Source organism: Balaenoptera ricei, chromosome 6 (assembly GCF_028023285.1).
Source record: "Balaenoptera ricei isolate mBalRic1 chromosome 6, mBalRic1.hap2, whole genome shotgun sequence".
NCBI classification, from domain to species: Eukaryota; Metazoa; Chordata; class Mammalia; order Artiodactyla; family Balaenopteridae; genus Balaenoptera; species Balaenoptera ricei.
The window spans coordinates 122214983-122239371 of record NC_082644.1 but is presented as its reverse complement, the minus strand read 5'-3'; the positions used below and the strand labels follow the sequence as shown (position 1 = coordinate 122239371).

The 24389-nt window shown below is 68.3% G+C and overlaps 4 protein-coding genes across 6 annotated transcripts; 1 reads left to right on the top strand and 3 right to left on the bottom strand.

Annotated features, from left to right (window-relative positions):
- The first annotated feature begins 26 nt into the window (after nt 1–26).
- Nucleotides 27–3682, top strand: EDF1 (endothelial differentiation related factor 1). The gene is made up of 5 exons (XM_059926080.1): nt 27–216; nt 1734–1785; nt 2146–2306; nt 2596–2689; nt 3232–3682. Exons 1-5 carry the CDS (start codon nt 139–141, stop codon nt 3291–3293), a joined length of 447 nt encoding a protein of 148 aa, XP_059782063.1. The 5' UTR covers nt 27–138; the 3' UTR covers nt 3294–3682.
- Nucleotides 3683–4114: 432 nt separating this feature from the next.
- MAMDC4 (MAM domain containing 4) lies at nt 4115–12827 on the bottom strand. Its single transcript, XM_059926079.1, has 27 exons — nt 12782–12827; nt 12007–12114; nt 11760–11933; nt 11555–11680; nt 11269–11399; nt 11100–11184; nt 10816–10941; nt 10506–10643; nt 10326–10414; nt 10068–10241; nt 9683–9808; nt 9448–9577; nt 9220–9345; nt 8928–9059; nt 8264–8380; nt 7967–8101; nt 7691–7827; nt 7401–7620; nt 7161–7298; nt 6933–7051; nt 6756–6846; nt 6456–6602; nt 6138–6272; nt 5908–6035; nt 5694–5802; nt 4993–5171; nt 4115–4865 (listed from the first exon to the last, which is right to left on the bottom strand). The coding sequence occupies exons 1-27, from the start codon at nt 12825–12827 to the stop codon at nt 4824–4826; spliced, it is 3408 nt and encodes a 1135-aa protein (XP_059782062.1). The 3' UTR covers nt 4115–4823.
- Nucleotides 12828–14420: 1593 nt separating this feature from the next.
- On the bottom strand, nt 14421–15969 carry PHPT1 (phosphohistidine phosphatase 1). The gene is made up of 3 exons (XM_059926078.1): nt 15737–15969; nt 15241–15365; nt 14421–14688 (listed from the first exon to the last, which is right to left on the bottom strand). Exons 1-3 carry the CDS (start codon nt 15894–15896, stop codon nt 14596–14598), a joined length of 378 nt encoding a protein of 125 aa, XP_059782061.1. The 5' UTR covers nt 15897–15969; the 3' UTR covers nt 14421–14595.
- Nucleotides 15970–16555: 586 nt separating this feature from the next.
- Nucleotides 16556–24341, bottom strand: AJM1 (apical junction component 1 homolog). Of its 3 annotated transcripts, none has more exons than XM_059926071.1 (3): nt 21781–24341; nt 21260–21343; nt 16556–21184 (listed from the first exon to the last, which is right to left on the bottom strand). In XM_059926071.1, exon 3 carries the CDS (start codon nt 21130–21132, stop codon nt 18205–18207), a length of 2928 nt encoding a protein of 975 aa, XP_059782054.1. In that variant the 5' UTR covers nt 21133–21184; nt 21260–21343; nt 21781–24341; the 3' UTR covers nt 16556–18204. The 3 variants fall into 3 exon arrangements, with proteins under 3 accessions (XP_059782054.1, XP_059782052.1, XP_059782053.1); XM_059926069.1 differs by having other exon boundaries at nt 21260–21417; nt 22326–24341; XM_059926070.1 differs by having other exon boundaries at nt 21260–21417; nt 22970–24341.
- Between the last annotated feature and the right edge of the window lie 48 nt (nt 24342–24389).

Sequence of the window (24389 nt, the reverse complement as noted above, 5' to 3'; positions counted from 1 at the left end):
CCGCCGGCCAATGGGAGGAGGGGGCGGGCCCGAGGCGGGCGCCGGAAGCGGCCGAGCGACTAGGGGACGTCGCGACGCCGGGTCTCGAGCAGCTGCCGCGGAGCCGCCGGACGGACTGCCAGCCCCGCCTGCCCCGCCATGGCTGAGAGTGACTGGGACACGGTGACGGTGCTGCGCAAAAAGGGCCCCACGGCCGCCCAGGCCAAGTCCAAGCAGGTGCGGGCGCAGCGCGGGCCTCGGGGCCCAGGAGCGGCCGGGCGGGCGGGGCGGACGCGGGGCCGGGGGCGGGGAGGACGCGGGGCTGGGGGCGGGGAGTGGGGACTGGAGCGGGGACCAGGTGGGAGCGGAGCGGGGACAGGGGGCGGCGACGGGGCGGGGGCCAGGGGCAGGAGTGGGAGACAGGGGCGGGGTGGGGGTGGAAGGGTCCGGATGGTCTTAGGGCAATGATACAGGCCTGCGGGCGAGGCGCTGGACCTCTTGGTGGGGACAGGTACATAGGGACTGGAGGGGAGCGGGGCGAGGTTAGCGGGGTGGACCTCGGGGCGGAGATGGGGGATGGAGCGCAGATAGGTGGTGGGTCCAGGGAAGGGACGGGACAGGGGCACGGTTGCCTGGCACCCCCGCCCCAGGGTCTCCTTCCCGCTTCTGCGGGCTGCCGGGTGCCTGGCCAGTCTGCCGCCGCCTGTGGAGCCCACTGAAGCACATTGCCGGTCGTAGGGGGTCCCTGGCCCCAGGCTGAGGTGGCCTAGGACCCAGCATGCGGGTGGACCTTGCGTCCCCAACTTGCAAGGGTAGCCGGCATGCCCTGAGGGGTACGTGGGGCAGAAGGTTCCCTGGCTAGTCCATCAGGGGTTCGTCTGTGAGTCGGTGTGAGGGAAGAGGGGAAGGGCAGTTCAGTCCCCACCCCTGCTTGTTTCTACTCTCAGGCCGCCTTGGGCCAGCCTTAGACACGCAGTGCCAGGTCTGGGCCAGGACTAGCTTTGGCCCTGGTGACCAGCATTCATTGACCTGCCCAGGACTTCTCAGTTAGTCAAAACCAAACTCACTCTCTTTTTTTTTTTCCAAAGGAAACTTAATAGCCACAAGCTAGGAATCGTGTGAACAGCTCTAGAAAGCATCTGTGAACATGTCACACTGAGAATGTCGCACAGTCATGTCTCTGAGGTGTCAGAAGCTTCAAGAAATACATTACGTTAATATTCGGTGACTGTAGATCAAGGGGTGTCGCTGTCTTTGCTGATGTTTGGGACGGGGGCTGCAGGCTTTGCGCGACGTACTGTCTTTTATTAGGAGCCGGATTGGCTGAGGAAGGCCAGACCAGGTCCTCACTTGACGTTCCTTCCTGCTTTTGCAGGAGAGTGTAGTAGAGAGGTAAATCTATTTCAAGTGTGGGTTTCTGAAAGGAATCCATTAGCACATTTTTTTCAGCAGCAAAGATGTGAGCTCTTTCTGTTTTCCTTAGCAGGAGTTTATTGAGAGTTGCCTGGATATTTGGTTGTAGAGGGATTTGTATAACAAGCTTTGGTTTAAACCCAGCATTTACTTGTCAGTCCTTGAAAAAGCATCAGGTACTAGGCACGTAGCACGGCGCTTAGGGGCATGAGCTCGGAGCTCACGGGCTCAAAAAGCACCAGGCGTTAGCAGTGCGCTGACTGGCTGACAGCAGCCTAAACTGGTGTTTGCCAGATACTGCAACGCTAATTTTGACCGAAAAACACTTGCTAATTTTCTAGGCCATCTTAGCAGCTCAGAGACGAGGAGAAGATGTGGAGACTTCCAAGAAATGTAGGTACTCGTGCGTCCACTCGCGAAACCAGGGGGTGCTCTTGGGGTTCGTATCTGCAGATGCGTGAGTGCTGCCCCCGGGCTGTCAGCGTGGCTGCTGGCAGCTGAAGCCGCTGCAGAGCTGGGAGCTGTCAGAGATCTTGTCAGGGCAGCTGTGGCTGGCACAGGTCAGGAGGGATTGTTCTCCCTCCTTAGTCCACGGATTCTGGACTTTGTGCTCTTGGCCCCACTTTGGGTGGCCTGGCTTAGCACGTCACCCGGGGCACAGGGCGCCTCTCGGGCCTGGTTCCCGTTCTGAAACGGCTCTCCTTCGGCTTTGTTGCAAACCCTCTCCTCTGCTCTTGCCTCGCACCGGTCCAGGGGCCGCCGGCCAGAACAAACAGCATTCGATCACCAAGAACACAGCCAAGCTGGACCGGGAGACGGAGGAGCTGCACCACGACCGGGTGACCCTGGAGGTGGGCAAGGTGATCCAGCAGGGCCGGCAGAGCAAAGGGCTGACGCAGAAGGACCTGGCCACGGTGAGCGCAGCGGGTCCCCCCCTCCCAGGCCGTGGCCGGGCAGGCGGGAGGCGTGGGCTCCGCTTGCCTGGTGACTTGAGGGCTTCAGTTCGCTCTTGCCCTGGGAACCCTGAGGCCTCTGGGGGGGCCACACGAGTCAGCTGTAACGTCCTGAGCTGCTGTCCGCTCAGGCCCTTGGCCTGCACACTGTCCCGGGGGGGGCGGCGCCCGAGGCGTCTCACCTGGCTGTGTTCTAGTCCCCCAGCATCTCCTTCTGGAACTGATGTGTGCAAATACACTTTCTCTTTAGAAAATCAACGAAAAGCCACAGGTCATCGCGGACTATGAGAGTGGCCGGGCCATTCCTAACAACCAGGTTCTGGGCAAGATCGAGAGAGCCATCGGTGAGTGTCCTGCCATCCTTCAGTGGGTCTCGGCTGCCGCTGCCTGACCGGGCGCAGCACGGCCGCCCCTCCTGGGTGGGGTTGGTGAGGAGGGGCGCAGGAAGGCCCCTGGGGCCCCGGAATTCTCTGGAGCCTGAAGAAAATTCCCACGAGCGAGTAGTGTCTGGGCGCCTCCCCCTTTGGCATCTCCTCGAGCCCCCTGTGCTGTGGGCCTCGCTCTCCCTGCCCCGCCCCCAGCATTGGCGGCCGCGGGGCTCCCAGAGCGAGGAGGCCTAGTTCTGGGAAGGGGCGTCCTCTGTCCCCGCGAAGGTGGGCAGGCACGTGCTCTTCAGGGTCAGGCGTGGAATCTAGTGTGGTGGGCACCGTGCTCATCGGCGTCCCGCCCCTCCCCGCCTCCAGTGCAGCCTGGCAGCCCGCGCTCAGGGTCGGTGAGGGTGCCGCTGCCCGCTCCGGGCCAGCGGGTGGGGGTGCTGCGGCGCTGCCCTGTGCCTTGAAGATCCGGGGGGCGAGCTGCAGTGGTCATGGGCCGGTGGCTCTTTCAGGCCTCAAGCTCCGGGGGAGAGACATTGGGAAGCCGATCGAGAAGGGGCCGAGGGCGAAATGAACACAAAGCCTCGAAATCAGTGCGTTCCGGCTGATCTCGTCTGGCTGGTTCCCCTTGACCACCAGCGCCAGCGTGGGTCTCCTCACGCGGCTGTGCGGAACACAGGGCGATAGCCCTGCCCGGGAACCCCCTCTACCCGTACCTGCTGTCAAACTAACAAAACCTTGCGGAGTGTTTGCTTCTCCTGATTATTTTCCTCCCTGTCCCCGTCCCTCGCGTGGGGTGCAGAGCGCTGCCTTCCTCTCCCCCGGGGTCTGCCCCGGCACGGGTGCGGCTCCAGGGAGCTCGGAGGGGGACCACCGCGCACAGGGTGGGCGGCCGCCGTCTGGGAGAGAAGCTGCGTCTCCAGCCCGGCCCGTAGAGAAGCTAGTAAACATGTGTCGCCCTTCCTGCTGGTGCTGAATCCTTGCTGTCCAGTCTCGTGTCGTGCGCCCGCAGCTCCCCCTCCCTCTGGCCCACGGTGTGGCGAAGGGCTGTTTTCATGAAGCGGTGTGGGGGGAGTCTGAGGGCCAGGAAGGCCGCTCTGCAGGCTATTCTTGTCACCTCTGCTGGGACAGTTAGTGGGCGTCCATCAGCTTCTTGGCACCAGACCCTGGCCCTCCCCTGGCACTGAGTCCCTGGTCACATCATTCCGTGCAGAGCCCAGTGGGCCGGGGTGGCAGGGTGGAGCCACCTGGGCTGGAGTCCAGGGAGCACCTGGCCGTGCACGTGTGGCCGTCACCCCCTGCCCCAGGACAGCCATGCCCGGGGGGTCTTCCAGACCTGTCGGGTGGTGTCTGAATCTCCCTCGTGGAAGATCAGAGCCTGGGACTGTCCCTAGGTCAGCAAGACTCAGCTCCATTTTATTAGATGAGGGTGGCATGTGGGCGGGGACCTTGACCATGGGAGGGTGGACACGGCGACCTTTATTTGGGACAGGGGACACAGGGCATTCCTCCTACAAGTTCAGCTCCATGCCACCTTGGACCCAGTGAAGTGTCTGCTCCTAAGTCTGTCACCAGCACCTCTGGGGATTTCTCTCTGTCTTAATCAGATGCAGAATCGCCCAGTGAGGCAGGGCCCCTGATGGGCCCTGGGTCAGAGTTCCACTAGGTTGGCCGGAGGCTCGCTTGGCCTGCGGCAGGGGCTTCTCAGGGTCCTGCTGCGCCTCCCTCCTGGTGCCTCTAGCCCCTGGCGCCGTCTCCGTGGCCTGCCTGTTTCCAGTCTCCTGAGTCACTGAGGCACGTGGGAGGGGCCCCCAAGCACATACTCTTGGGCAGGTCGGGTTGGGTCTGGGGAGCCCGAGGAGCCCCCATTTCCTGCTGACAGGCAGAGCAGGACGTGCAGACCTCAACCTTGGCTGGCCAGCGGGGGTGTCCCTCGTGGGCCGGGGCACTTATCGCTGGGGTATGTAGGTGCAGCCCCTGTGAGGGTGAGGAATGCAGGGACTCGACGTGTCCTGGGCGGGTGGGGAAGGTGTTGGTCCCTGGGCCAGGTTGCTGAGGAAGGGGGGGGAGCTCAGGTGAGGAGCCAGGGTCTTCTCCGCGTCATCTACTGGTCGTTGGTGACCGATGCTGGCAGGGTGACATGGTCCTAGGAGGAAGGAGGAGCTCTGTGACCACCGGGCGGCAGTGGCCCCGCGTGCGGGAGGGTCCTGTTCACCGTCCAGCCGAGTGCAGGGCTCAGGAGCTCCTGCCCGCCGCCCCCCCAGGGCTCCTACCGCGTTGAAGAGAATGTTGTCAAAGCTGGGGGCCACGGCGTCCGTCTCGCCCCAGGAGGGGCAGCCCCCCTTCTTCTGCAGCCAGCGCCGTCCCGCAAGTCCAAGCAGCGCCAGCAGCACGAGGAGGAGGAGGGTGCCGCCAACCGCAGCTGGCACCGACGTGGCCACTGCTGTGTCTCCTGTGGGCGCAGGGCACGTGACCCGGGATGCGTGCCCTCCCTGTCAGCCCCATGCCCGGGCACGGCCGTCCCCACAGCCCTGAGGACTTCTGGGCCCCCCGCTAAAGGGGGGGCGCCAGTCGTGCCCACACAAGGCTCCCAGCTGAGGCCAGGCCCTGGTGGGCAGGCGGCTGCCAGCTGCAGAGCCGGGGGAGTCGTGGCCCCAGGCTAGAGCCCCACCCCGCCTTTGTCACGAATCAGCAGCAACCGCAAGTGCTCCAGCAAGAGGCTGGCTGTGGTCTCTGGCCTGACTGGGAGCGGGAGCACGGAGTGCAGAGGCCGGGGAGGGGCACCCCAGTCCTGAGGGAACAGGGACCAGGGGCGGCCCAGCCCGGGGTGGGGCACAGCGGGCGAGGGAGGGGATGGTGCAGGGCCCGGCCCGGTGGCTCTCCTGGTCTCTTGGGCCAGGAGCAGGCCGCTGGCAGCCACGTGGGCCGTGAACCACCGAAGCTGGTGGAGGCCCAGACCTGGAGCAGGGCTTACCCTGGCTGGGTGTAGGCAGCTGGCAGCGTTGTCCGGCCAGGTACTCAACATCATCCAGGGCAATGGGCCCCAGGGCCGGCTGGCCGCCCAGAGTGGCTTCAAACACGATCTAACCGGGAGGGAGAAGAGGCTGGGTGGATCCGAGGAGGAGGATGGCCCCTCCTGAGCTCCTGAGTCCCCTGAGGTCTCCCGGCTCTGGGCGGCCCGGCCTCACCTGGAACTCCTCGGTGCTGGCCACTTCCACCTGGCCTTCCAGCCACTGGTGCCGCAGGCGCCCGCCCGTGCCCCACACGGCCAGCTGACCCCGGGCGCTGCTCAGGAATACCCTCAGCTCGCCCTTGTCTGAGAGCAGGGGGCCAGGGGTGTCAGGCCCCCAACCTGGCGGGAGGCGGGGCTGCCCCCGTGCCCGGTTCCCCCAGCACCCGTGCTGCCGGCCCGACTCACAGAAATGCTCAGGAAAGCCCATGTGGTACCAGAAGCGGAGGCAGGAGGCCTCGGTGGCGGGCAGGGGCTGGCTGCGCAGCCGGGCCGCTCGGCCCCCCGGGCCCAGCACGCCCGTTTCGAAGAGAGCAAAGTGGCCTGGGAACGAGAGAGGGCGCGGTGCCCCGCGGACCCGATGGAGCCGGCCCCCCCCCCCGACCTTCGGCCTCTGACCCTGGCGGGAGCCTGGCTGGGCTGGGCCGGTTGGCCTGGGCTGGGGTGAGTGAGGTGTGTGCCCGGGGGTGTGTATGGCTCTGGGGTCCCTTCCCGACTCAGACCCACCTGCCTCTGTGCCCAGGGTGTGGTCCACAGGGGGCTGGGGGTAGCGGGAGGGCGTGGCTCCACTGCTCCAGTCCCAGCTGTACCCGCCCAGGCCAGGCCAGGGCAGATGGTTCCAGCCACACAGACCAGCCTCGAAGTCACAGGAAGCTGCAAGGGACTTGGGCAATAAGCGGCGCTGCCCCCATCCCCGGGGCACCACCACTGCGGGGGGTAGAGGTCAGGCCAGGCGTCCTGGGGGAGGCACGGAGCCGGTACCACCAGGAGCCAAGCAGGTCCCAGGGCCCGGCCACGGGCTCCCACCTGGCCGAGGGCAGGGCCCGTCCTGGAGGAGCAGGTCGTCCAGTGCGACGTAGGAGCGCTCCACGCCGGCGGCCACGGCCTCAAACACCACCTGGGCGGGCACAGGGCGGGGGGGGCTCGCGTCTGGTCGGCACTGGACGGCCCGTGGGGGTGAGGAAGGCCCTCCACCCCTCTCACCCTCCAGGCCCGCTCGGCCTGCAAGTCCACGCTGCCCAGGCGCCAGGCAAGCCCTCCGTGGGTGCTGATGCTGAGTACCTGCCTCCTCTTGGCCTCCTCCACGTGGACCCTCAGGGTGCCTGCCGCCCGAGCAGCCAGCCCCGGTCAGCAGCAGCGGGGCAGCTCCCCAACGGCCTCTGCGTCGGGGCCTGAGGGGACCCACGGCCCCTGCGCCCGGCAGCCCCTCACCTGGGTTGTGGAGGCTCAGGTGGTACCAGAAGGTCAGGCAGGCGGCCTGGGCCAGGGGCCTGTGCTCCTCCGAGATCAGGGAAGCCACGTGGCCACGGGGCAGGGCCTGCGGGCTCATGTCCACCACCATGTAGTGCCCTGGGGGGTGCCAGCGTCAGCCTGCCGGCCCCCCCTCGCCCCGCCCCTGCCCCCCAGCTCCCCACCCCCACCCCACGCCTCTGCCCCACCCCCTGCCGGCACCCTGAGCCGTCTCTGTGGTGTGGTCTGCAGGGGGGCCCCAGGCCGCCTGGCCCGTGGCGTTGGCCTGGCGTGTCCAGAGGCCCCGGCCCCCCGTGGAGAAGCCGCAGGCCGAGTCCTCGAAGGAGCAGCGCTTGGGGGCCCAGCAGGGCCCGGGCCGCACAGCCACGTCGTCCAGCGCCATGGTGCCGTGGTACCCGTCCCGGAGGCCCTCGAACAGCAGCTGGGGGGCAGCGGGGGGTCAGCTGGCTGGGACCTTGCCCTGCCCACCACTGCCGGGCACCGGGCCTCACCTGATACTTGGCGCTGGAGTCCTGCGGGTGGTGGAGGGTGGCCCGGGCCTCATGCCAGCGGTTGCCGTGGGTGCCAGACCGCGACCACAGGTGCCTTTCTCTCTCTCCTTCTCGCCTCATCGCCAGGCGCAGAGTCCCTAGGGGGAGGCGGGGTTTGGAGGGGACAAGAGCCCGACTCCTGCTTCTCACCCCCTCTAGAGCCCCGAGGGTCCCGGAGACAGAACTCGGGGCCCCCCTTGGGCCTCCACTGTGGCCCCGCCCAGCACGGGGTCTCACCGGTCTGGGGCCCGTAGAGGTGGTACCAGAAGGAGAGGCACTCCTGAGCGGCCGCGGGTGTCTGGGGCCAGGTGAGCAGGTGGGCACCGGGGCCCTGGGCTGGGGGTTCCGTGGGGTCTAGGAGCATGAAGTGGCCTGCAGGCGGGCCATGGGGCTGAGCCGCAGAGACGCCAGGCTGGGGACACTCAGCCCAGCGCTCCCCTCTGCCCCCTGGGAGTCCGGTCTGGGAGCCCCCCAGGGTACGAGAGGCCGCTCCCAGTCTGAGAGCTGCCCCTGGGTCGGGGCGCCCCGCCTCACCTTGGCCCGTGGTGTGGTCGTACCCAGGGCCACGGCTCTTGACCCGGTGCCAGTGGGCATCTGTGAGGTGGCCGGTGTGCCAGCCGCAGGTGCCCCGCTCAAAGTTACAGGAGATCTCTGGGGGTGAGGCACTGGGGGGTCAGCAGCCCCTGCACCCCTCCTGAGCCCCGAGAGGGTGGGAGAGACTTGCTCCCGGACTGGGGACTCCCGGGGGTCCCTCGAGGAGGCCTGGGTGGGAGGCCCCTGGGTGGGGACTGGGCCACGGTGGTCACCTTTCTCGGTGACCGTCGCAGGGCTGCAGTCCTTCAGGGTCACGCTGTCCACCCCCGCACCCTGCTGGCCAGGGCCGTCCAGGTCCAGCAGCCCAACAAACTCCAGCTTCACGGGGGCGTGGGGGACGGGCCGGTAAGTCAGGGCCGGCTCCGCGTGCCCACCCCCCGCCCCAGGCTGCCCTCCTCACCCGGAAGGGCCGGTGGCGAGCCCCAAGAAGGACCGTGTCCACCTTCCAGCCCCCGGAGCTGCTGCCCGTGGCCTGCCACACCAGCTCACGGCTGCTGCCCTCCACCACGACCAGCTCCAGGAAGCCTGGTAAAGGGTCACTGTGGGCCAGCCCGCCCCGCCCCCGCCCCAGGGCTGGGCAGAGGGCCTGGAGGGACAGCGGTACCTTGGGGGTGACTCTGAAAATAGTAAGCCATGTGGAGTTCACAGCGGGGGCCAGAGGGGCCCAGGGTGGGTGTGAGGACGCGGGCCTGCTCTGCCAGCTGCCCCCAGGCCCTCTGCACAGACAGGAAGTGCCCTGGGGAAGAGTGGGCCTCTCAGAGCTGATCTCTGAGAACCGGGGACACCCCCCAATTCAGAGACCCTCCCCGGTGAAAAGAGGCAGAGCGGGGACCCTTGTGCGGGTGCAGTTGCAAGGCAGGCTGCAGGCTGCCCTGGGCGGGGCACTCGGGCCTCACCAGCGGCCCCGCTGGCGTCCGTGCCAGGGCTCCCGCTGTCCTGGGCCGGGAGACGCACCCACTGCAGCCGCCCCACGCTGGCATCCTCCCAGCCCCCGGCCGAGGGGGACTCGAAGTCCGTGGTGCCTGCAATGGCAGCCGGTGTGAACGGCCCCGCCCACCGCTGCGAGTGGGGCGGGTCTGGGGGAAGGGAGGTGAGGGCTCCCCCCACCCAGCTCCGCCTCTTACCGCATTCCTGCTCGTCCTCGCCCCCAGGGCACTGCTGCTGGAAGTCACACAGCTGCTCGGGGGGGACACACAGGTCCCCACAAAAGAGATGTCCGGGCTCGCAGAAATTCCAGGGCTGCAGGCTGGACAGCTGGGACCGGGGACCTGGAGCCCAGAGCCCAGGAGGTGGGCCAGCCACCTCTGTGGGGGCAGAGCAGGAATCAGGCAGGCGGGCGGGGCCTGTGCTTCTCCTCACGGGGGGCCGGGGTGGGGCAGGGGGGCGCCCAGCAGGCTCACCTGGGACTGGTTTGCAGTGGTCAGACAGGATGAGGTCATCCAGGCCCACGACGCCCCCCGGGCCCGTCTGCCCGGCCAGGAGGATCTGAGGGCAGAGGTGGCTCTGTCATCCCTGGGTCTGCTCCCTCGAGCCCTCTCCCCACGACCCACACCTCGTACTTGTCTATCGCTTTACGTCCCCTCCCATCACCACCCCAGCTCTGCAGGAGGGGCCTCGGCAGGCAGCCCCTCCTCCGCTCTGGCTTGCCTTCCTGCTGAGACAGCGGAGGGGCCCAGACCGGACTCCCTGAGGGGCCCCTGGACCTCCCCACGTCCCTGCATGATGCTGCCCTTGCCACCCTCACCCGAAAGGGGTGCTTGCTCTGGATGTCAACGCGGTCTCGGACCCAGGCGGCCCCCAGTTCCCCGTGGCGCCTGCGCAGCAGGACAGCGGCCTGGGGGGCGCCAGGGCTCCGCGTCTGCAGGAACACCTGGAGGCAGCCGGCCTCGGACCCGTGCAGGTAGTGATAGAAGGTGAGCTGGAAGGGGAGTGAGCATGTCAGGGGAGGCTCTCCAGGGCCCAGGCGATCAGGGTGGCCACCTGTGTCCCCCACCCGCCTCACCGAGCAGTTCCGGGGGGCCGAGGCCTGGAACTCGGGGCTGGAGAGGATGGCTGGGGCGCTGGGCTCGGCCACGGACACCAGGAAGGAGCCTGGGGAGACAGCAGGCGTGAGCCGGGGTGGCCGGGGTGCTGTGGCCAAGCGTGGCCCGGGTGGCAGATGGGGTCCCCGGGGGGGCCTCACCCTGTGCGCTGTTCCGGCTGTGGTCACGGTGCGGCCAGGCGGGGTGCTGCAGGCCGCCCGCACTGCGGTTCCGGGCCCAGCCCTCTGAGTGGTTCCACAGGCCCAGGCCCCTCTCAAAATCGGTGGCCGTGTGGTGGTCTAGGGCGGGAAGCGGGGCTCCGGCTACCACGCGGGGCCTCCTCCCTGGGCCCCCCGCCTCCCCGGGCCTGCGCTGATGGCCCCAGCTCCAGGTGGACACGAGTTGCCTCACCCCCAGAAGGACCGTGCCAAGGGACAGCCCCCGCCCCTGGCCCCGCCAGCCCCGGCTCACTGCAGGTGGGCGTGTCCTCATCTGAACGGTCCCCGCAGTTGTCCTCTCCGTCGCACAGCTGGTGGGGCTCCACGCAGGCCTTGTTCTGGCAATGGTGATGCCCCAGGGGGCAGTGCGCCTGCGGGGCTAGGGTGGGGGAGGGTTAACCCATCACCCCACCCCAAGGCTCCGGGGCGGGGCGGCGGGGCAGCTTGGGGAGAGGCTCAAGGCCAGAATGAGGGGACCACGGGCTCCTGCTAACCCCTCCCCCACCCAGGTGTGCGTTCGCGGCCTGGGGACCTTACTGGGCAGCCCACAGCTCCAGAAGGCCACGTCGTCCAAGGCCACAGCACCCCTGCGGGTGGCGTTTCGGGTGGCAGAAAAGGTCACCTGAAGAGAGCGAGGTCCCTGGGATCTCAGGCAGAGCTCAGACCCTCCCCGCTGCCCCCACCATCCGGACCGTCCCCGTCTCACCCTGAAGTCACCCTGGATGCGGCCGGTGGGCACCACCAGCTCCTGCCAGCCTGGGACCCAGGGCCCCGAGCTCTGCCACAGGGTCAGTGTCTCCGCACCGTGGGTCAGCTCCAGCCGCAGCTCGGCCACACCTGCAGTGGGGCGTCCCAGGCATCTCAGGCCCCGGGACCTCCCCCAGCCTGGTGGCCCCTGCCCCAGGGCCCCTGCCCGTCCCGTCCTGGGGGCGCTCTCCCGTCTCTGCGGCAGCTCCCCTTCCTTTCCCGGTCCCTCCCCTTGGGACCCGCACCTCCAGAGGCCACGTGGTACCAGAGGCTCAGCTCGCAGGAGGGGGCTGCCTCGTGCAGGGTGGGGGAGCGCAGCGCTGCAGTGGCTGCCTGTCTCCCACGGTGTGTGCCAGCAGCCGCGTACCAGCCTGGCCGGGCCAAGAGGTCAGGAGACCGGGCGGGAAGCACAGAGGGGAGGGCTGGTGTGGAGACCCGCCCAGGCCTCACCGAGGTCAGTGCCCAGAGTGTGGTCCGAGCGCGGCCCTGGACCCTCCGGCGCGGCCCCTGCCCTGTCTCGGAGCCAGCTGTAGCCTGAGGTGCTGATGTCCCGCCAGCCACACGAGTCCTGCTCGAAGTCGCAGGCGAAGGGGGCGCCCAGGGTGGGTGAGGCCCCGTGGTAACCTGGAGGGCAGGTGGTCAGGTGGGGTGCCTGCAAGCGCCGGCCCTGCCCGCTCCCTGCCCGGCCCCGGCTCACCGCACTGGGCCTCGTCGGGGCAGCCCCTGCAGTCACACACGAAGTTGCACACGGCCTCGCGGGGGGCTCTGCAGCGGCTGGGGACCCAGGCCCAGCCCGGGGACCTTGCTGCCAGCAGAGAGACAGCCAGGTGGCCTGGGGTAGGGAGACCCCACATCCCAGTTTGCCTGGGACTGTTCCATGGCCCAGAAACTGCTCAGACTCGGGCATCCCAGGACATAGGTCACCCTGCTTTGGGGTCCAGGCCAGGAAGTCATGCAGGGAGGGGGCTGGGTCTGTGTCTGGGGGCCTGGAACCCAGAGAACTGCCACCTGGGGGGTCCCTGTCAGGGCCAAGCAGAGAATGACAACCTGGAGAGGCTGGCTGCGTGTCAGGATGGGGGGTGGTGCGTGGGCGAGCGAGGGACCAAGGACCCCTGATGTGGGACACTCCCTGGGGAAGAGAACAGGAGCCCAGCAAGAAACCGGAGGGGCTGCCAGCAGGGAGCCCCCTCAAGGGGATGCATCAACGGGTGGCCCAGGCCCCCCAAAGCTCTGTCCAGGTCAAGAGTGGCTGACTACGATCTGCTTGCAGGGCCCTCTCACCTTGGAGCCCAGGTGGAGACTGAGGCCAGGGAGAGCAGCACGCTTCCCCGGCGGGGCCATCCCCAGGACCCCAAGGGCTCGCCTGCGTCCCCCACCGCAGGCCGTCCAGGGCCTGCAGCCCTCCTTCTCTGTAGGCCCAGCACCCGAGCCCCCGGACGTTGCTGCTTCGGGAACCAGGCCCGACGACTCACCCAGGAGCAGGACCAAGGCAGGCAGGAGGTGGCCGGGCAGAGACATGGTCAGGCCAGAGGGAGGGAGACCAAGGGGCAGTGTGTACACCGGCCAGCCTGGTGCGGACTCTGCCTGGTTCTCAGCCCGAGGCCCCACAGGCTGACTCTACTTTAATTGGAGAGCGGGGCTCAGCCCCATCTGTACCTGCGGCCCCTCACCTGGCCCCGCCCTGCGCTGACAAGGACGGGCGCCCGGCTGTAAAAGCATCCAGGAGAGGGGCCCCTGGCCTAGGTGGGCTCCCACCTGCCTGGCTTCTTCAGGCCAAAGGTCAGGCTCCGACCATCATGCCCACTGCTGCCCAGCCCTGCCGGGTGGAGGCCCCACTGGAGACAGCACCGAGTGACACCGGCCTCGGCCGCTTCTCCTGGGGTCTCTGTCCCCACACCTGCTGGGAATTCAACTCAGCCTGGCCCAGGTTGCCAGTAGGAAACCAGCTTGTGCAAACCCCACACCCAGCCCCTGAGTTCCCCGCATGGGGAGGGGGCAGCCCCAACAACCCAGGACGTTGGCCTTCTCTGTAACTCAGCCTGTGGGTTCCTCTTCGCTTGCTCACTTACAAACGATGACCAGACTATTCGTCAACAAGTGTCCTGAACAGTGTGGGCTGGACGCTGCCAGGCACAGGGTCCAGAGGAGCCTAGAGACTCGGGGGCTTGTGGCACCGACTCCTGTGGAGGATTTGGAGCCAGGCTCCACCCACAGTTTACTACCATGCGGCCTGGGGAGCTTGTCTCACCTGATCCTCAGTTTCCTCATCTTTATTTTAAAATTTATTTATTGGCCGCGTCAGGTCTTAGTTGCGGCACGTGGGATCTTTTGTTGTGGTGCGCGGGCTCAGTAGTTGCGGTGCGTGGGCTTAGCTGTCCTGCGGCACGTGGGATCTTAGTTCCCTAACCCCTGGTCGAACCCGCATTCCCTGCATTGCAAGACGGATTCTTAACCACTGGACCACCAGGGAAGTCTTTCGTTTTCACACGCGGTCGCAATGGCACCTGCCTGGAGAGGCTCCCGTGAGGGTGCTGGAGGCTCACAGGGGGCTGGCACAGCAGGACCACAGCCTCGGCGAGGGGCACCTCCGCTCCCCACAGCCCTGTGCGAGAGAAGGGTCCTGGGAGAGGGGCTCCCAGCTCCGAGTCTGAAGCCCTGCCTGTTTACTTGGAGCGGAGCCTGTGGCTGCGGCGCAGTGCCGTGGGACCTGACCTTGGAGTCAAGGGGTCGTAGACTGCCTGACTCGTGACCTCAGTTGGCAGCCGGCCAGGAGGGTGGTTGCTGGTGCCTGCCCTCCCCGCACACTGGGATGGGTCCCCACCTCGGCAGGCCCGAGGGACTCAGCCCTAGCTCCTTGCGTAAGGGCTCATCAGGCCTCCTCCCAGATGTCCTTGGGGATAGCAGGTGCGTGGAGAAGCAATCAGGCCATAAACGGGGGCATCAGCCCAGGGGCCCCCTTATCAGGCCCCAAAGGGCTGAGTGTGCACTGCCACTCCCTGGGCCCCCAGGGGTGGAGCGGGGTGAGGGGCAGCCAGGAGTGACCCGCTGCCCCCACTCTAGTCGGGGGTACAGAGAGGTGACCTAGGAACAAAGAAGCCAAGACACACAGCATTCAGGGACCAGTGGAGGTGACGATGCTTTTAATTCTCCCCAGAGAGGTAATCCCGGGCACCGAGGCCTAGCCAGGGTGGCAAAGCGCCAGGGGGTGCAGCCCAGCCTCTTGGGAGGCGGCCTGGAGAGCAGAGTTCCGAGTGGGCTGCTGGAGGTGGCTGGCCTCGGGTGGGCCTCAGTAGCCGTCGTCGGCCCAGGTGACCTCGTAGTCAGGGTACCTGGCTTTGATCTTCTCAGTGGAGATGGAGTGCTGGGCGCGACCGTAACCCTGAAGGGAGAAGGCAGCTCTCACAGCCCGGTCCTGGCTCTGGGCGCCCGGTCAGCAGGGACACCAGGGGACAGCTCGGGAGGGGGCTGTCATCCCCTCCGACCGCCCCAGGGCGCTCTCCTGTGGAAGCGTGGCCACCAGGGTGAGCAGATCTTGAGGGAGGTTCCTCTAGCTGGAGGCCCAGACCCCTCCAGGTGCCCCCGTGTATCTGCTCGTAGCTTGGTGAAGGGAGGGGCAGGGGCCTCTCAGTTTCACCCCAGCACTGATGGCCTCGAAGCACTAAAGGATGACAGCCAGTCAGGCCTTTTGGACCAGGAACAGCACGCAGCCCGCCAGAGCAGAGGAGCAGGGGGTGGCTCCCTCCCGCCCTGTGTGTTTCTTGTGTCATGCCACATGAGAAATGCGGAGCCTACAGGTCCTGGATGGAGGGTTCTGCCGCTGAGAAGGGCCGGAAAACTCTGAGCACCCCAGGTCAGGCAGCTTGGAGGGCCAGGTCTCCCCAAGCTAGGACTGGGGCCCTCGGCCCACCCAGGCCCGAGGCTGTGGGCTCACCATGGAGTAGCCATACACGTGGATCTTCTTGTCCTGGCTCTGGTGGGAGATGCGCCCGCCCCCCAGGCACTCGCAGTCATAGCCTTTCTTCTGCATCTCGGCTGATACCTTGTCGTAGATGTCCGCTGGGATAGGAAGGGGGGCTCAGCACGAGCCCTGGCTGCCCTTGGAGGCTGAAGGGGTCTGAAGCCTCGCTCTGAGCAGCTCCCTCCCCAGGAGAGGAGACCCTCTGGGACGGGATCAAAGGCAGGAGGGGGTGCACCCAGGCAGGGGCGCTGGGACTAGGAGGGAGGAGTCGGGCCATGGCAGCTCCTTGTCTCCAGGACCATCTGGATACTCCAGACTCTGGGTACTCCACGCTCCTCTGGGCCAGCCAGAGATGAAACCGGGTACAGGATCACCTCCCACTACGCCCCTCGGCCCCGCCCACAGCCGTGGCTAGTCCCGCCCACAGACGCCGGAGACCCCGCCCCCTGGTCCTCCACCCCGCCCTCACCGTGGTACTCAGCCCACTTGTAGCCACGCACGATCTCTTTGCTTTCCCCGGCCGGGGCCCCGGAGGGCGGCACCGCGTGGACTCGAATCAGCACATACTTGAAGACGCCGTCGGAGTCGATGTCCACGTCGGGGATCTGGGGGAGGTCCGCCGCCGTCATGTTCCCGGAGCGCGCTCACCCCCTGCGGCCCGCGGCCCTTCCCCCACGCGACCCAGGGCTGCGCCAACAGTGCGGGAGGCGGGGCCTGGGAGCCCCTGACCAATCCCGCGGGGTCATGCTGCCCGAGCCCAGTGCCTCAGCCAACCACGCGGCCAACCCGCGGCACAGACTGGCCAATCGCGATCCAGCTCCTTGCAGCCCGGACACCACGCCGGCTCCGCTTAAAGAGGAACTTGGAACCGGGAGTAGGTGGTGACTCAATCCAGCCCACGGAAAAGTTCCTTTACAGGCGGCTCGGGGGTGGGGGGGCGGGGTGACAGGCCCCTTTGGTGGGGGTTAGGAGGCCCATGAGGCCCAAGGGACGCGCGCCGGCCCTGACCCCCTCCCCCACCGTGACCGAAGTCCTCCCTCCCCCACACCGCTCCCGCTGTCCGCTCCCGCTGTCCCTTGGCTTCCCTCCGGGTTTCCCCCCCTGTGCCCGAGGGCCTCCCTCCCCCGTTCCCCACCGAGTCCGAGGGCCTCTCTCTCCTGCTTCCCACCCCGCGTTGCTCCATGGTGTCCCTCCCCGGTTTCCGAAGGCCGTCCCCGCCACGCCTCCGAAAGTCACCGTCCCGCGTGCTACCCACTCCCCCGCACAAAAAATGAGGCAGCAATGGCTACATTCGAGTTTTATTTTCCTTGGTTCGAAAGCGCTCGCCCTCTGGAAGTAATCCCGGTCCAGGGTCCTTCCTGGAGGGCCGGCCCTCAGGCGTGGGGCAGAAGGCGGAGGCACCCAGGCGGGGGGCGCGGCGGCCAGTTTGGGAGGCCGCGAAGGCGGGTGGGGCAAGCGGGGCGCGTGGCCGGTGCAAATGCGCGGAGCCGAGGCAGGCGCACAGGCATTTAGGGGAGGGAGGAATGAGGGGAGATGGGCGCGGGTGCACGGTCAGGGGCGAGGGCCGGGAAGAGAGGCGGGGGTTGGGGGGGTCCACAATGGGCCCCCAGGAGGGCCCCACCTGGCCCCAGTGGGGGGTGGGGGCTACAGGAGGGCCCTTCCGGGCTCCCGGCCTCACATCCTCTCCAGGTCACTCGCCATCCTTGGAGCCCGGGCCAGGGCCAGCGGGCACCCCGGGGGAGGGCGGGGAACGAAGGACACTCGAGTGTGCGCTCCCGAGGGCCGGAGCCGGGCCCCCTGGCCGCACCACAGGGCACGGCTAGAGCGAGCGCTCGGGGGCATTTGTTTAATCGCGCCCCCACCCCTCCGGTGGACCACCGCCCTGGCGAACCTGCTCCCATCCACGCTTTCCCCACCCTGCTCCAAACTGGGAACGCCCCTCTTCTTTGATCTTCCCTGCGCCAAGGGATAGGGTCCCTGCTGGACGGCCTCCTCGGCCCCTCCCGCAAATCCATCCTGTGTACCTGCTTCCTGCCTCCCTATGTGGTTAGGGCCTGCGCTGCCGTTTGCACCCCGGGTCTGCCCTGGCACACGCCTAGGGCCATCCTGTCGGGTGACGGCAGGCAGCCCGACTCACGCCCAGCCAGGTCTCAGGTCTGGCCAGCGCCCCTACCCATACGTCCTCTCTGCTTCCCCCGCCCAGGACTCCCTTCCCTCTGGCTGGGTGTCTTGCGCCTTGGCTGAGGACCCCCGAGTACCCCTTCACTGCTGCTTGCCCAACCCTTGCAGCAGGGCGGGCAGCGCCGTCAGTTTGCCAAGGTCCGGCACAGCAGGGGCGGGGGCCGGCGGAGACGCCACGCGCAGGTCCCCGCCGGCCCTGCCCATCAGGCCAGGACGTGCTTGGGATGCGGACACACCGAGGCCAATCAGGGTGTCCTCTAGAGAGGAAAGGCCTCTGAGCAGGACGCATCCCAGACCACAGGAGGCGGGTGGGGAGGGTGTTTAAAGGGACGGGACTAGGCTTTGGTCGACTCGGGCTCCTGGACCAGGGCGAGCCGGGGTTGGAGAGGTTCCAGGGAGGCCCTGCAGACGGACAGGGGTCGGACGAACCGGATATGCGCGGGTGGGATCTGCAGCAGTGACCCCTCCGCGTAAAGGCAGGGCGGGCTGTTCCTCAGACCCACCCCGCCTCCCAGCGGGGAGCACCAAGCGGCCGAGGACCGGCCTCTGGAGACGCCCGACGGCGAGCTGGGGGAGAGGGAGCCGGGCGGGACTGGTCTGGGGGTAGGGGGGAAGGGGGTTCGCAGGAAGGCGGAGGGAAAGGCGGAGCCTGTGGAGAATGCAATGGGGCGGAGCTTTTGGCGAGCTGGGCGGGGACTGGTGAGCTCGGGGCGGGGCCTGAGTGGACTGGGCGGGCCCCGGGCGCGCCCCCGCGGCTCACATAATGTCATCCAACAGGTTGGCACTGGCCACCCAGTCTAGCGCGCGTGGCTCGGAGGCGGCCATGATCATGCACATGAAGGGGCGGCCTGTGCGCCGGTCCGTGGGGTAGATGGTGGTGGGTGTGAAGCGCCGGTTGGCTTCGACGAACTCGCAGAGCTGCTCGTAGACGCGCGGGAACTCGTGGCGTAGGAAGACGCCGCGCAGCCGCAGCTCTCGCTGGATGTGGATGAAGGCCACCTCGCGTGCTCGCCGGCCCGCCTCGCCGTCCTGGTCCAGGCCCGCGGTGCCGGGCGGCGGCGTCAGGATCAACGTCTCCATGTCGGGTTCGCGGCCCCGTGCCGGGGGCGGCCGTGCCGGGCTGCCGGCCGCCAGAGCCACTTTGGCGAACTTGCGCACCGTGGGTCCAGGGCTGCGCGGCGCGGGAGCTGGCCTGGCAGGGGCGCCGGGTAGCGCAGCGCCGGGGCCCACGGCCACGGATACGCTGAGCAGGAAGCACTCCGCCGGCTCGTAGAGGCGCCCGGCGGCCGCCAGCTCCCGAGCATAGCTGCCCAGTGGCGCCGCGTGTGTGGCCAGCTCGCGCAGCGACAGGTAGGTGGGCGACAGCAGCAGCCCCTCGAGGCCGAAGCGCAGGAAGTTGTCTGCGGAGCCGGGACTCGGGAAGCCCAGGAAGAGCACGCCGCGGCCGCGCGACAAGAAGCCGACGCGCGCGATGCGCGAGAAGGCGCGGTGCACTGGGCCGCTGTCGCGGCAGAACTGCAACACGTGGCGGCACACGCTGCCCACGCGGCCGTACACGCAGCGCGCCTTGTGCGCGCCCCAGTCCTCGCGGCGGCAGAGGCGCGAGCAGTAGTAGGTGTAGCAGCTGTGGCAGGACTTGAAGTAGAGGCAGGCGTTGAACATGGTCTCGGTGCGCCCGCAGCGCACGTTGGAGCACGTCATCAGGTCGTCCTCGTCGGCGCTGGGCTCGGGGGACGCGTCGGCCGCCTGCCCCGGGCCCGCGGGCTCCTCAGCGCTGCCGGCAGACAGGGGAGGCGAGCGCGGCGCCCGCGTCGGGACCCCGGCGCCCGAGGGCCGCGAGTCTAGCAGGCGCCGCAGCTGGCGGCCCAGGCCGTCGGACGCGGGCTCGGGCGCTTGGCCGGCTGGGGGCCGCGAGTCGATGACCAGGTCAGTGATGAGCTCGTCCAGCTGTTCGAGGCTGCGCTGGCGGCCAGAGGCGGGGCCATCGGGGGCGGCGGGCGGAGGCGGCCGCGGGCGGCTCCCCGGCAGCTCCCAGCTCCTGGCGCTCGGGCGCTCAGCCGCGCGCAGGTCGTTGTCGGTGATGGTGATCTCCGGCGTGACGTACCAGTTTCGGGCCAGGCCCTCGCCCATACGGCCCTTCTCCGACAGCGACGTCTCGGACAGCGACAGCGCCGCGTAGCGTCTGGGCGAGGTGGACAGGTTCACTATGACGGGCGGGCGCCGGCCTTCGGGGGATGTGCCCCGCGGGTCCTGTGCCTCGCGCCCCAGCAGGTTCTCGTAGCTACGGCCGCGGCCCAGTGGGTCTTCGCGGCGCGGCGCGGGCGCCAGGATGTTGTCCCAGGAGCGCGAGTAGTGGCGGCTGTCGGTCGCTAGCCGGGGTGGGCTGGTGCCGGTGCCGCCGTGCCACGAGGCGAGCAACGGGCCGGGGTCCGGGGGAGGCGCCACCTGCAGGGTGCGGTAAGGCCTCGGGCCCCAGTCGCCCCAGGCCGGGCTGCCGCGCGGGTGTGGGTAAGTCCGCGTCAGGGCGTCTCGACTGCGGTACCGCCCGAAGTCCTCAGTGTAAAAGGGGCGGGCGGCGGGGTGAGCCCGGGGCTCCTCGGGGGCGTAGCGGGGGCCGCAGGGCGGGCCGTAGGCTCGCGGGGCCTCCCCGTAGTAGGAACGGGAGGGTGGTTCTTGGACGGGGAAGGTGCGAACTTCCCCCGCATAGTAGACGCCCCCGCGTCTTGGACTGGGCCCGGGTGGCTCTTCGGACAGAAAGGGCCTGGGGTAGTAGCTGTCGAAGGGCGGTCCAGGGCTGGCCATGAAGCCACCGGGGTGGCCCTCGGGCTCCTCGGTGTAGAAGAATTGGGTGGGGCCCGGCGGGGTGGTGAAGGGCAGACTCCGGCGCTCCGCGTGGTCCCGGGACCCGGGAAGCGGCCCATCGCAGTACAGCGCCCGGGGGTCGGCGCAGTACGAGTCACTGGGGGTGGGGGTGAGCGAGAGCCCCACGTGGCGAGGCCCGGGCACCGTGAGGCCGTGGAGCTGCGGGGCGGCGCGGGGCCAGGGAGCGGTCTCGGTGGGCCCGCAGGGTCTCGAGCCCCGGGCGGCATGCTGCAGCACCGCGTCGTCGGGCTTGACGTCCAGGCGGCAGCGGACGTGGGGGGCCGGCCCCGCGGGTGGCTCGGCCGGCGCACAGCGGTTGGCGGCGGCGCACAGGGGCGCCATGCGGCCCGGGCCGCCCCGCTGAGGCTGCAGCTTGATGGGGTGCAGCTCGTTGGCGAGCGCGCGCAGCGCGGGGTACGCGGGCTCCCGGCGGGGCGATGCGTCGGCCGGCGCCGCCCGCTGGGCCTCCCGGCCTCGGCGCGGCGGCACAGGCGGCGAGGCGGGCGCGGCCGCCAGGCCCGGGGCCGCACGGGGTGCGCTCTTCGAGCGGGCGCGGCGCCGGGGCTCGCCGTCGCGGGATCGGGCGCGCGGCGCGGCGGGCTCCGGAGGCGGCGGCTCCGGACGGGCCTCCATGGCCTCCCCGTCCAGTGTCTCCAGGAAATCGAAACTGCGACAGTGGCGCTTGTTGAAAGGCGCGGGCGCAGCAGGCCGGGCCATTGGGCGCTCACATGGCGGGGGCCTCGACACGGGCCCCGGGGCCGCCACCTTGATGTCCTGGTACACGGTCGACACCAGCAGGTCCGGCGGGTCCGTGCGGGTCATCTTAAAAGAGGTCTCCAGGCTGCAGCTCACTCGGCCTTTCGGGGCTTTCGCCCTGAGGGGAGACGCGGGTCAGGGCAGCCCCTCTGTAGCCCAGGCCCCGCTAACCCCCAGCGCTGGCCCGGCTTACCTGGGGCACAGTGGGCGGGGCAGCCCTGGCCGCGGGCCTTGGCCGAGGCCGCAGGCACTTGCTCCATGCTGGCGTCAGAAGCACCTGCAGGGGGAACCCAGCTGTCCAGCCACGCAGGTCCTGCCCCCTCATCCAGACCATCCTTTCTGGGCCACTTTCTGTTGGGATGAGGCGGGTCAGCCAAAACGGGGATGTTATTGCAGTGGTTCCCGAATGTCTGCGCCCACTAGTGACCACTGGGCAGGCTTGGGTAGACCCCTTTCCTGGGACAGGCCAGCAGCGGGGTAGGAAGAGTGGGGGTGTGATCCCAGGACCACCACCGTGGTGCCCACTGCTGGAGCAACTGTGTACTCATTTGGGGTCTTCACAGACTTCTTTATAGATGTTGGCTCCACAGAGCAGGTGGCTGAAGCCCCTTCCTTAAGACCCAGTGCAGAGCGAGCCCTCCGCTGCTGCAGTCTGAGGTCCCGGCCCCAGCCTTAAGCAGCTCCGCTCACAGTCACCTGAGCCTCCCGCCCCACCTGCTGGCTAGGCTGGACGTGCAGTCCTCCCCCAGCGCTGTGTCAGGCCCCAGGTCCTGAAGTGGCCCCGTCAGGTCCAGGCATGGCATCTCGGCTCGTGGACTTGCCGGCCCCACCCTCAACTCTCCGTGTGGCCCAGGCCAGAGTAATGCTTCCAAAGATCATGGTGGACCCTAAAGCTCCCTTTCCTTTGCAGAAACATCCTCTGACTCTTCCTCATCTTGGGGTGGCGAAACCCACTAAGATCTTTGGGGCTGTCGTGAAAAGCCCAGGAGAGCGACCCCCCTTCTTTGCAGTGAGTGCACTGCAGCCGGAAACCGGGCCCTGGTTGCAGGACCACGTGGGGGCTTGTGAGCCAGGAGCTCAAGGCTGCCCCTGGGTCCCTGAGCAAAGCACCAGGCCAGGAGGCTGCCAGCCGGGGAAGCAGGGCAGTGGGTGGGTAAAGCCCCCGCCGCCCCCGATTCTCAGGCAGGCCCTCCCCACAGCAGCTCGGGAAGGTTCCATGCCCCCGCATGCAGGCTGAGCTGGGGTCCAGCCCTCTGTACCTGGCTCACGTTCAGACCTGAGCCACCGGCTTCACTGGGTACCCAGAGCCTGGACAGGCTGGGAGGAGCTCAGTGGTACAGGGACCCACTTCCTCACACAGTCTGGGGGAGCACGCTCCAGGGTGAGCTGGGGAAAGCGGGGAGCTGGGTCCTCACCTGGTAGGACCTCTGGTCTGGTTGACCCTCTGTGTCCCGGGTGTGCCAGGGGCTTCCTTCCGGTAGGGCTGCCCTCCTGGGTCAAGGCCACCCGGGCCCAGTGCCTGCCCCCATCTCAGCCTCAGGCGCACCCCAACTGCCCCTGGTTTGCAGGACCACCCCTTCCCACTCCCTTCCATCTTAAAGCTAGGCCGGAATTGGGGGCTGGATGACGGGGCGTGAGGCTCCGCCCCAGGGAGGTGACAGCCCGGCCTTGGTGCTGCTGTGATGAGCTAGACTGGGCGACACCCCTGCCCGTGGGGATGGGATAGTCCGCCCTCGCCGGGGTCCTAGGCCTAATGAGCCCGGCGGGTGGCCTCCCCGCCAAGCAGCCCGGCCCCTGCCCCGAGCGGCCGGGTGGGGACCGGCGTCCTCCAGGGGCGGCACCCCCATCCTTGTGGGTGCCGCACCTGCGAAAGACCCGCGGGGCAGCGGCCTCGACCCCTTACCTGGGCGGTGCTCCCCCACCTTGCCCGGTGGGCTGCGCAGGCCCGGCGAGCTCTGCTGTCCCCCGCGCTGCCGCCGCGTCCCCGGCACCAGCAGAAGCTTCCAGGCAGCGGCGCGAGGCCGCCGGGCCGCTCAGTGCTGCCCCCGATGGCGGCTGGCAGGACTGCACTTAAAGGGGCCGCGCTGTGGGCCTGGGACGCGTGTGCCCTGCTGGCTCCAGGTTGGGGCTGTGGCTGGGCGTGGGGTGACGGGCTCTCTGCAGCCTCAAGGGCAGGCCTGGGGTCTAACTAGGGGACCCAGGTCCAGGGAGCACCTGGCCGGTCCTGCCAGCCCCCATCTCCAGGACACCTGCCCAAGGGCAGCTGGTGGCCTGGCAGGCCTTGGAGCGGAAGCCTGGAGGAGGCCCAAGCCCTGGCCCACACAGCGGACAGCTCCCGGAACTCACGCCTCGGTTCAGCCCGGGCAGGAGCAGATGGGCGGCTCCCCGCCCCGCTGGCCTCTGTGCTGCGGTGCTGGAGGTGCCAAGCCCTCCCCAGGTACCTGGGGCCAGATGGGCACCACCTGAGTGCCCGCAGCCTCCTGTTCCCAGGATGTCCAGCTTCCCCAGGCAAAGGCACGCTCTCGCGCTCCCCGCCTCCAATGTCCAGAGGCTGCCGCTGCCCTGGGCAGCTCTGCACACCCATGAACTGCATGGTGACATCCTCCCTCCAGGTCCCTCCCACACAAGATGCTGAGCAGGAAATATTCTAGCTTGGCAGAGGGGCGGGCCACCAATGCCCTTGGCCCCGAAGGCCGGGACCTGCCACACTGTGGGTCCATTAGATGAGGGGCCCTGGGCAAGCTTCAGGTCAGTGTGGTCCCCACGTTAGCGGGTACTACAGGGACAGTCGACCTCACAAACTCTGGGCTAAAGGGAGCCCCTAAGGTATCTGGGGCCCAGCCCCCAACACCTGCCCAGTGACCGATGGCCCGCTGCCTCCTGGGTGCGAAGCTCTCTAGGCACAGGAACTGGGGAGGGGGAGGCCCGGCCACCAGGCCCCGCTTCCACCTGCAAAGGCCTAGCCTGCATGCCCCCCGAGGGAGCAGTTCTCAGGGCACCTGTGGGGGTGGGGGCGGGGCAGGGCCCTGCTGACAGCTGGCGGGGAGCGGCCTGTGGGGTTGGGGTTGGGTGTCAGGTGGGAGCAGGGACACACAGCTGCCCTCAGAGGGCTGGACCGGGCACACAGGATGGTGGCCGTGCTGGTCCCACCTGGATAGGGCATGGCACGCGTAGGGCTGGGCCTGCTTGAGGCTTCCTACCCCCAAAGGCAGTCATCTCTCAGGGAAAAAGGGCTCTGTGGCCTGAAGGTAGGGCGCTCAGGAACTTCCTGCCCACCCACGCCGACCGGGGGCTGGGGGGTGGTGGACCCGTCCCAGTTGGGC

Coding starts and splice junctions, on each gene's coding strand:
- AJM1 (XM_059926071.1), bottom strand. CDS start 21,132: ATGACCCGCACGGACCCGCCGGACCTGCTGGTGTCGACCGTGTACCAG.
- MAMDC4 (XM_059926079.1), bottom strand. CDS start 12,827: ATGTCTCTGCCCGGCCACCTCCTGCCTGCCTTGGTCCTGCTCCTGG. Junction 7,052..7,160: donor CCTGAGCCTCCACAACCCAG/GTGAGGGGCTGC, acceptor CTCGGGCGGCAG/GCACCCTGAGGGTCCACGTG. Junction 5,803..5,907: donor CCAGCACCGAGGAGTTCCAG/GTGAGGCCGGGC, acceptor CCTCCCGGTTAG/ATCGTGTTTGAAGCCACTCT.
- PHPT1 (XM_059926078.1), bottom strand. CDS start 15,896: ATGACGGCGGCGGACCTCCCCCAGATCCCCGACGTGGACATCGACTCC. Junction 15,366..15,736: donor CAAGTGGGCTGAGTACCACG/GTGAGGGCGGGG, acceptor TTCCTATCCCAG/CGGACATCTACGACAAGGTA. Junction 14,689..15,240: donor ACGTGTATGGCTACTCCATG/GTGAGCCCACAG, acceptor TTCTCCCTTCAG/GGTTACGGTCGCGCCCAGCA.
- EDF1 (XM_059926080.1), top strand. CDS start 139: ATGGCTGAGAGTGACTGGGACACGGTGACGGTGCTGCGCAAAAAGGGC. Junction 1,786..2,145: donor TGTGGAGACTTCCAAGAAAT/GTAGGTACTCGT, acceptor GCACCGGTCCAG/GGGCCGCCGGCCAGAACAAA. Junction 2,307..2,595: donor CGCAGAAGGACCTGGCCACG/GTGAGCGCAGCG, acceptor CTTTCTCTTTAG/AAAATCAACGAAAAGCCACA.